At 22.9% G+C, this 11,516-nt stretch overlaps 1 protein-coding gene across 1 annotated transcript; it reads left to right on the top strand.

Annotated features, from left to right (window-relative positions):
- Window positions 1–3,489: 3,489 nt before the first annotated feature.
- Window positions 3,490–6,317, top strand: LOC124934896 (homeobox-leucine zipper protein ROC5-like). Its single transcript, XM_047475389.1, has 7 exons — window positions 3,490–3,629; window positions 3,764–3,881; window positions 3,992–4,606; window positions 4,886–5,098; window positions 5,190–5,364; window positions 5,509–5,879; window positions 5,967–6,317. The coding sequence occupies exons 1-7, from the start codon at window positions 3,490–3,492 to the stop codon at window positions 6,315–6,317; spliced, it is 1,983 nt and encodes a 660-aa protein (XP_047331345.1).
- The last annotated feature ends 5,199 nt before the right edge of the window (window positions 6,318–11,516 follow it).

The raw sequence follows: 11,516 nt of genomic DNA, 5'->3' as shown, positions 1-11,516 counted from the left end.
ACATTTCATGTACAAATAAAACATAAATTTTCAATTATGATGCATTCCATAATAAAAATGTCCCAAACATGGCCATGTTTGGGACACTTTCATGTTCAAATAAAATTTGAATTTCCAATTCTGCTGCATTCGAACATGAAAAATGTCTGAACATGGCAATGATTGGAAAATTTTTATTTTCAAATAAAACTTAATTTTTATGTTTAAATAAAAATTAGTTAAAATAAATAATAATATATTATATTAGTTTTGAAAGAATCTCAATCAAAATTATATTGAATTATTGACCACTTAACTTGGTAACCAATTTGGACATCCAATTAATAACTATATTAAGGAATTAAGAAAATTTATAAATTTCGCTAAGAAAGGATGAAGATTTTTTATTCTATTTTTTATAAATATTTCATTTATATTAAAAATGAAAAAAAAAATCGTTTAAGCATAAAACAAAAATTGACATGGAAAATAATAAAAGATAAGAAAAAAATTGTACTTAATGAGTTATTTAGCTCGTAAATCTTAAAATGAACAATTAAAATATTTTCTATAGTATATAATGTGTTCATTTTTCTGGTTTATAATTGTATTGCAACAATTAAGTTATTAATATTTTTTAAAAATAATTTATAAAATTTAATGAAATAATATTTAAATTTGAATTGATTTAAATTTTAATATTGTATAAATATACAATTAATTATTTTTTATGATTGAGTAAGACTTTGTTTATATTAAAAAAATAAAAATGTTTTTAATTAAACTAATTTTAAATTATAAGGTGTCGGATTCAGGTTTTTAAAATAACCTAAAAGTAATTATTACAAACAGGTACGGTACTAATTTAATATTAAAATAATAAATTCTTTTTTTTCCAATATTACCCTTTCTTTTTCTTTCACATCCTCCTCACATTTATTAATTATATAGTTGTTTTTTGTTTGTTTTTTAATTAAAGGGGTATTTTAGTCTTTTAGAAATTATTTTTATTGATAGAATAGATAAGAAGTGATTGATTTGAAAAGTGTTTTGGTGGAGATTAAAATAAAAATCTAACAAGAACAAGGCCTAAGCCAATTTCTAATAGTTTATATGTCTAAATAAGTGTGTTATAAAAGATATTTTTTTTTAAAATGAATTAAGGAAAAAATATATAAATTATTTTGTTATTTTAATGTCATGATAAATTTGATATATTGTAAGAAAGAAGAAGAATATTTAATTTTTAAAATTCATATATTTTGATTCACTTTTAAGATAAAGGTTAGATTTATGAACTAAGTTAAAGAATCTAAGAATTAAACTCATATAATAAAATGCAAATATATATTAAAATGTAAATTATTTTATTTAATATTATAATTAAAATGACATTAAAATTTTGAATATAAATAAAAATCTAAAAAATATTCTCATTATGACATTTGATGATATTTCCTTATTAAATTAAATATGTATTTTAATTCATTATAATTAATTAAAAATATATATTAAATTCTAAAGTTATTATAAGTTCCATAACGATATTTAATGACTTTAATGAAATTAAATAAAAATATAATCCATTAAAAAAATGAAACAAGTATATAATCCATTTTATTTATATTCATACAAATAATTTTTTTATAATTAATTTATAAAATAAAATTCATTATCTTCAAAATCTATATATTGTCTATTTTTTTACTAAGAATTCACAGAATTAAACAAAAAACATTTAAAAGAATTATAAGAATTAAACTAATAAGTTGTCAACAATAAGAATAAAAAATAATTATTAGAATATAATAAGTTGTCAATAAGTGAGAACAATATTACTCATTCAAGCTATAATTTTTTCTTGGCGAAAGATAAGCTAATAAAACTTCTTTAAAGATTGTTTACTAATAATAAAAAAATTGTTGTTCACACATCCATAAAATAAAATAATTATAATTATACATTATTTAGTCTTTATAAATTAGTTTACAATCTTTCAAATAGAATACTCTTTAAGTATTCACTTAAATTGCTTCAAGTAAATTTAATGATGAATTGTATCAAAAATAAATTTCACACAAAACTCAGAAGGATTAATAATATTGTAAAATTATTGTTTGAAAGTTAAGAATAACATGTTAAGTCATTATTAACATTAATAATTTTAAATGTTGGTACTAAAACTATCACAAATATTATTATGATAAGGAAGAAAATATGATACCTACACATCTCCCTACTACGTACTTTATAATATTTTTTTCGGTTTCACAAATAAATTTTACAGCTCAAATTAAATATCTAAGTTTCAAAAGAGAGACACGACAAACAAAAAAATAAAATATTTAAAATACAAAAGTGAAAACATATATTATTTCACTAAATACTTTCAAAATCAATATTGATAAGGCGATAAATAACGTAAATTAGTATCGATCTCATTAAAGCGTATATACTAGTTAGAATATTGTCACTTAAACATCCACAGTCAAATAAACTTTTACTTTTAAAAGTGGATACAAAGTACATGAAATCATTATTGATAATACGACAAACAACATAAATTGGTATTGATCTCATTAAAGTGTATATACTAGCTAAAATATTGTACTTAAACGTTAACAATCAAATAAAATGTCAACTTTTAAAAGTGGATACAAAGTTCATGAAATCAAATTCAACCAAATTTAAAATTCAAACTCATCACGTCACTGTGGTTTTATCAATGAAGAATCATACACTAAAAAATATTTTTGAAACTTTAAAAAGCCTTTAAAAAATATATATTATTTTTTAATATATTTTCAAAAAGTTATCTTAATAAAAATTGAACTTAATTTTTATTTTGTGTATATGAAAAGTTAATAAACTTTTTAAAAGTAAAAACTGTAAAGAAAAAAAAGTTATTTATTTTTTCATTTTTTATTATTTCCATACCTAACATCCTACAATATTTGTCAACTGCACTTTAATATATATTTTTTAGTTATACAAAGTATTATATATCTATAAATTCTATGAAGAAAAATATTTGGGTAGGTAGATAAAAGCAAAAATATTACTATAATGAGATAGATAGTCAACTTGGGTTCCTTTCCTTTATATATAACAAAAAAACATCTAAGAGAAGAAGAAGATCATTCACTTCTCTCTACCAAGAAGAAGATTAGAAAAGCCTTCCTCCAATGTAAGTTAATATTTTCTTATATTTTTATGTATACCAGCTGAAAAATATGTCATCTTCCTCTTCTTTTTTTTTTTCATTTTCTTGATTATTGACATCTAGACAGGAATTGTCAACATCATAAAACTAGGGTATCACATTTTATTTAGTGTGTGTTTTAGGGTTTTCATTTCAACTTGGTTCTGATCAATGATTGATTAGTTGGATCTAAATTTTGATACAGACTAGCTAGGGTTTTACATTTTAGTATTTGTGTGTGTTTAATTGAGGTTGAATATAAATTTTGTTACAGAATTCTGAGATCATTGATCAAGGCCTTACATGAAATGGAAAGAATTGAAGAATTAGAGAATGATAATAATAATGAAAGGAGGGGTTCAAATGAGAATGGCATAATACCTATGAGGAGGAGGAAAAGTAGATCAAATCATAGAAATACGGCTTCTCAACTTAAAGAACTTGATAAGTAAAAATCACTTTCTCTTTCTCTTTCTCTCTCTCTTTCTCTTTCTCTTTCTCTTTCTCTTTCTCTTTCTCTTTCTCTTTCTCTTTCTCTTTGTTCATATGTAATGTTGATAAATGATTTTGTTCAATATTTAGTTTGTTTAGAATAAATCAACATCCTAACGGACAACAAATACGCGAACTGGGTACAAGAATATCAGTGAAGAGTAGACAAATTCAAATTTGGTTTCAAAACAAACGATCTCATTTGAAGGTAAATAATAATATAAAATTGATATAACCGTAAATTGTGATGATAACTTCTTATATATAATATTTAATTATTCTTGTAATTAAAAATATATAATAATTTTTTTTTTACAGGCACGATTAGAACGTCATGAAAATAATCTTTTCAATCAAAATAAGTCAAATATTCAACTTGAAAACCATAGGTTAAAAGAGTCGTTAAAGACTTCTCTTTGCACCAAGTGCGACGGATCAAGGAATCCATCTGATCACAGCTCTATGGAGGAACAACGTCTGAGACTCGAGATCCACCGTCTGAACGAGGAATTAAGCAAGATGACAGGGCTAGCACAAAGATGCCTTGGAAGGCCAATAATGTCTTTTGACCTATCAAACTCCGCTCCCATTGGACAAGTACCAGCTCCTCTTCCTCCTGTTATGCCAACAATTTCCTTAGCAGGAGACGTGAGCCAAAACCAGTTAGAAAATTCACCATTTCTCAAGCTCGCTGAGAAAGCAATGGAGGAATTGGCTAAACTAGTTAGCATAAACAGTCCTCTATGGACACAGACCGGATGCGAAGAAGGAGGAGGAGGTGTCGTGGAAACTCTAAACCTAGTAGAGTACATCAAATCGTTCCCTCCTTGTTTAGAAACAAAGCCCGACAAAAATTCTACTCGATATGCCACTAGGGCATCCGGCATTGTTGCGGCCAAAAGCTCGTCCATCCTTAATTCCTTAATGGATGAAGTAAGTATATACTAGTTGTTATGGTTCTATCTTTCTATATACTAGTTCTTAAAAACCATTTATCTATATATCAAATAATTTAACCATTTGGTTTCTTGTGGTCGAGTAGAATCAATGGCAAGATTTATTTCCATGCATTATTGGTAAGACTTCTATCATAGATGTCATAATCCAGGCAGGCAACAGAACCTTACAAGTGGTAATTTTGTTATTACAGCGTTTTATCAAGCTTTAATGAAAATTATATATGATTAATTGTTTTTTTTCTTCTTTTTGTAGATGGACGCTGAGCTACAAGCGCTATCTCCTATTGTTCCTGTTTGGAAAGTGAAGTTTATTCGATTCTGCAGACAGATTGCAGAGGGAGTGTGGGGAATGGTGGACGTGTCGATTGAACTTTCCCATGATGTTGCAGAAACTAGCTCAATTGTTAATTGTAGGAGGTTCCCTTCTGGATGTGTTTTGCAAGAAATGCCCAATAATTTTTCTAGGGTAAGTATATTATTAAAATGTTACCACATATAATAGATAATTAGTAGTTTATGTTTTCTTAGTATTGATTTTTGTGAGGGATGTTTTTCAGGTCACCTGGGTGGAGCATTTGGATTACGAAGAGAACGAGGTTATTCATCCGTTAGGAGTCATGAGTTCTAGTTCGTCTTTTGGTGCTCAAAGGTGGCTTGCCTCACTTCAAAGACAATGCCTATGCTTGGCGATAATCTCGTCTCCTCCAGCCTCCACTCAAGATCAAACTAGTGGTAATTAATATTTGTATTCATTTCCTCATGGTTCTTATTGTCATGAATTTGAGTTTTCACAGACAAATCATTTACACAAGTTATTATTAGTGTTAGTATATAATAACTAAGACTCACTTGATCAGTGTTTAGTTCTTTTCTCAGGGATGGTTAGTCATTCCACTAAGACTAAGAGAAGCATGGTTAGTATGGCTCATAGAATGGTGCGTAGCTTCGGTTTCGGTTTATGCTCGACTGTGCACCAATGGCAGCTAGTCCAAGCCGGGGAAACCAGGCTGACTATACGCAATAACAATAACATCGATAATCCAGGTGAGCCAACTGGGGTGGTGCTGTGTGCCACAAATTCGGTCTGGATGCCCGTTTCCCATCGATGTCTGTTTGATTTCCTAAGCAATAAACATAGAAGGGGAGAATGGGAGGAGGTACAATACACCATGCCAATACAAGAGTTGGCTCGAATCAACAAGAGCAATGAAGACGAACTCAACCGCGTCTCTTTTCTTCGCACGACGGTATTTAGTCTACCAAACAATCACAATTAAATATTCATTTATGTAATTAATTCTATGTTTATTGTGGTTTGATTTTTTGTTTGTTAGGTTTTAATTGATAGAAATAATCAAAAGGTTGTGCCTATAGTGCAAGAGACACAGTCAGACGAGTCGGGATCCATGTTAGTGTATGGGATGGTGAACTTACCGGTGATGCAGGTGGTGATGAGCGGCCAGGATTCAAGCTCGGTGGAGATACTTCCGAATGGATTTTCCATCATCCCAAATATCAGAAGGAGAGAATGCGAGGAGGATTCATGTACGATGACAGTTGCGTTCCAAATATTGACGAAGAATAGTCCGGGGAATATGAATATCTCGATGGGGTTGATTCAATACATAAACAACTTGATGTCTCAAAGGATTCAGAGGATCAAATCTGCTCTTCATTGTGGCTAGTTAAGAGCGGACCAGATTAAATTAGTAAAGGTGGTGGTGGTGTTTTGGGTTTTGTTGGAATTATTAAAAGAGAGGATTTAAATTTTCATTATGTCATAAACTTTTATGGAATGGGATATTAAAATATTTTTTTTAATAGGCAAAGAGTTAATGAAGAACTAAACACTATTTTAATTTTAAAGTATTTTACTTAAAATGTTTTTTTCTTCTCTCTCCTTAATAATTTAATTCCTTTTAATTTCACTTTAATTTATTTTTAATATTATATGCATTTATTCTTTTTTTTAAATTAATTTTATTTTTTTACTTTCTTATATATAATATTTTTTATTATAATAAGTCATTAATTATTAAAATTAATTAATTATTTACAAAAATCTTTCACTATATCTTTTTTTAATAATTTATTTATTTATTTTGTTGCAAAAATTCATTTTTATATTTATTCCTCTTTTTCTCTCACTTCTATATCAATTTTATTTTTTTTCTCTTTAATATATTATAAATTATATATTTTTTCTTATCAGAAGTAATTAATAATTAAATTGTAACAAATAATTAATTATTCACAATAATCTTTCTTCTTTTTCAATCATTTATTAATTTGCTTTTTCTTAATAATTTGGTTTTTAAATTTATTTCTTTTTTCGTCTAGTGATAATTATTTTTCTCTTCAATTTTTTTTTATATATTTTCACTTATTATTTTTTCTATTATTTTAATTTATACATAAATAAACAGTAAAGGAAGGTTTAAATGATAGATTTACTGATTGGTAATGGGAAAGAGAATGAAATGAAATGAAATGAAATGAGATGCTTGGTTGGTGGTTTTGATTCCAAGATATTGATTTGATTACCGTATATCCAGAAATCATCCAATCCTCTCTAAATTGGGAGGAATGAATCACATTACGTATACTCAGGAATCATCCAATCCTCTCTAAATTCGAGGAATGAATCACATTTCAGAGCGATACACTTTCTCTCCCATTATCTTCACTCTCCTATTTTCTCTCTTATAATTATAATTTTAATATTATATATATTTTATGGGAGGTGCTTTTTACACCCCTCCCATATTCCCACCCCCATTCTCACTCCTCAATTAACTCTAAAATTACTTATTTATCCATATCATTTTTATATATTTACCTTTCTTATTTCATTTATTTTACTTATTTTATTTAATTATTAAGTTTTTTATTAAATATAATTAATTAATTAATTTTTAAAATGTTTTTTATTTAACTTTATTTATTTAATTAAAAATACAAAATATTTTTTTTTATATATATATTATAATTATTTAAAATATATTAAATATTGAAATATGTACTAATTTAATTATTAATTATTATTTAATAGATAATTTTATTTATAAAAAAATTAAATTATTCAACTATTATTTTTATAAATATTTTAATATATATACATATAATTAATATAATAAAATATTAAATATTTATATTTTATTAAATCAATCAATATTTTATATATTTTAAATAATTATAATTATAAGATAAAAATAATAATATTTTGTATTTTTAATTAAATATATAAAATAGAAATAAAATATTAAAAATTAATTAATTAATTAATTATATTTAATGATAAAAAATTTAATAATTTAATAAAATAAAATAAGTAAAATAAATAAGATAAGAAAGGTAAATATATATAAAAAAAATGGATAAATAAGTAATTTTTGAGTTAATTAAAGAGTGGAGCGGGGGTGGGAAAATCAATTTTCATATTTTATAATTATATTATAAGTTATTTTATAATCAACATAATAATAAATTTTATTTATTTATAAATAAATAATTTTAATTATTTAAATAATATTAAGGAATAATTTAAAATAAAATTTGAATAATAATTACAATAACTAATAATAACATAATTAATTTTATATAATTAATTTTAAATATTATATATTAATAATAAACTTAATATAAATTAATTAAAATATAAAACTAAAAATAAAATAAAAATTTTATATAAAAAATATTAAAAAATTAAATATGAAATATTTTAATGAAAATTATTATTAAAAAAATTATACCATGTTATAATACATTATTAAATAAAATATTATATTTAATTTAAAGTATATAATATTTGAAAGACTTTGTTTTATATTATTTATATTTAATAGATAATTATTTATTTATAATTAGTAAAAAATTAAAACATTCAACATTTTTTTTTGTTATAAGTATTTTTATTTTGAAAAAATATAATTAATATGAAAAAATATTAGATGTTTATATTTTATTAAATTATGTCACTTAAATATTTTATATATTTTAAACAATTATATTATAAAAATAAAAATATTTTATATTTTCAATTTAATAAAATTAAAATTAATCATAATTTTAATAACAAAATTATATTTATAAATTTTCTCTTATAAATCTAAACGATATCAATGGTAATGAGAATGATTAAAACTCTTAACCAAACACTACACTTCTATCAATCATACTCATTCTCATTCCACACATCTATTAATCTCAATCCTCATTCCACACATCTATTAATCTCAATCCTATTCTCATTCCTTTATTTGAACTAAGCACCCCCTTAAAATATAAGTGGAGAATAAAATGATAATAAAATAAATATTAATTAATTATAAGAGAAATAATTATTGATTAATAATATAGACTTTTGGATAATTTAAATTTATATGTATTATATATAAATATACAATTAAATATATTGATATATTGATATATATGATTATATATATATAACTATAAATATATTTATACTATTTATAAAATAATTTAAATTTGATGTAAATTCTTTTGTATTCATAAATCTTTATATTTCTCTAATAATTTTTTCTTTTTCTTTACATTAATTGATTTGCAACCCTTATTAATAATTATTTGTCATTCATTAAATAAATTTAAATTTAAATATAAATATATATATATATATATATGAGTAGTGATAGAGAGAGAATTTGGTGAGAGAATGACTTGGCATCACATACCGTCTTGAAAATGTGAGAGAAAAGAGTGAAATTATTTGATTTTTTCAGCTGAGATTATGCCAGTCATTCCCTCACCAAATTCCCTCACCTAATCATTTCTCTCTATATATATATATAATTATGGATATATTTATATTATTTTTTAAAAAATAAAAGTTATTATCTATTATATTAAAATATTAAATATTTGATAATTTTAAAAATAAAAATGATATATATATTAATTAGGATAGAAAGACATGGTTTCACTATTTTATTTTACGAAAGAATATTTTAATAAAAATAATATTCCTATAAATATAAATATAAATATATATATATATATATAAAAGTTTTTACATTAACTTTTTAATATTTATTTAATAAATAAATGATCTCACTTCAATTTTTTTAAGGAATTTTATAAAATAATTCAAAATTTTAAAATAATATTTCACATTAAATATATAACTCAAAAATTAAAAATAATATGTCACATTAAATATTTTAATAATATTTTTGAATAAAATATAATGGGGTATATTTATTAATTAATTTTTTTTCTTTCTTTCCAACTATTAATTATCTCTTTTATTATTTGTTTTTTTTATGACTTTTCAATTATTTAATTTATTAAATATTTTTCGATTTCTTTTTTATCTTTATAATTTTATTTTAATTTATTAATATTTTATTTTTTATTTTTTATGATATATAAATATTTATCTAATATTTTTTATTTTCTATTTTTTATAATCTCTAACCCTTTAACAAACTTAAAGACTTAGATTATCACTTTATTAAACATATTAGTAGTGAATAATTTTTTTTTTGGTCAAAATATTATAGTTATTTTTTTTTAATAATTACTAATTGCATGTACCTCTTCATAAATTTAGATAAAGAAGATATTATGGAAAAAGGAAAAAATGATTCAAATGAAGTGATTCAAAATAACAACAATGCAAAATCAAGACTCGTCAAATTTTAAAAGGATCGACAAGTTTAAAAAAGGTAAATTCTCCTGAAATTGGAGTGTCGTTTTCATCTGAAGATGAAGTATTGGTTTCTGTATTTTCAAATTAAATGGTAGAAATTGAGACAATGAAATGCGCTAAAAGTCATAACAAAGTATCTAGGTCAAAAAATTTATTAAATTCAAGACTTTCTATTACAAATTGTAAAACTAAGATTAATATAATTATTCAAGGTGATACAAATTTTTGTAATAAGTGGTGTATACTTTGAACATAACTATATATTGAACTAGGAAAATCATGATATTTTAAATCTAATAAAGTATTGGATATAGCTACCAATAAAAGATTGGAACTAAATGATGAAAATGTAATAACTTTAAGTAAAAGTTTTCAAAATCACTTGTAGTTGAGACTTGAGAGTATGATAATTTGTCTACAGTGAAAGAGGTTGTAGAAATTATATTTCAAAATATTAGAAGATTGAGATTATGGAATGGAGATGATGAAGGTGGTGGTGGTCATATTCGAAGTTGTAGAAATTATATTTCAAAATATTAGAAGATTGAGATTATGGAATGGAGATGACGAAGGTGGTGGCGGTCATATTCTTAATTATTAGTTGTATACAAAACTTGCTGGAAATATTATGAGAGAGGATTTAAATATTCATTATGTCATAAACTTTTATGGAATGGGATATTAAAATATTTATTTTAATAGGCATAGTGCTAATGAACAAATAAACACTATTTTAATTTTAAAGTATTTAATTAGAATTTTTTTTTTCATTTTCTCTCTTAATAATTTAATTACCTTTCTTTCATATTAATTTATTTTTAACATTATTCATATTTACTCTTTCTCTTATATTAATTTTATTTTTTCACTTTCTTATATATATTATTTTTATAATACCAGGGCAATAATTATTAAATTATAATAAATAATTAATTATTCACAATAATCTTTCTTCTTTTTCAATAATTTATTAATTCGCTTTCTTTATATTAATTTGATTTAGAAATTTATTTCTGTTTTCCCTCTTTAGTGATAATTATTTTTCTCTTTATTTTTTTTTATATATTTTCACTTATAGTTTTTTATTATTATTTTAATTTATAAATAAATAATATATATATATATAATAATAATAGTAAAGGATGGTTTAAATGATAGATTTAAATATTTAAAATATAAGTGGAGAATAAAATGATAATAAAATAAATATTAA

The sequence above is a fragment of the Impatiens glandulifera genome, chromosome 4, assembly GCF_907164915.1.
Source record: "Impatiens glandulifera chromosome 4, dImpGla2.1, whole genome shotgun sequence".
Lineage (NCBI taxonomy): Eukaryota > Viridiplantae > Streptophyta > Magnoliopsida > Ericales > Balsaminaceae > Impatiens > Impatiens glandulifera.
This window is presented reverse-complemented; position numbering and strand designations above follow the sequence as displayed.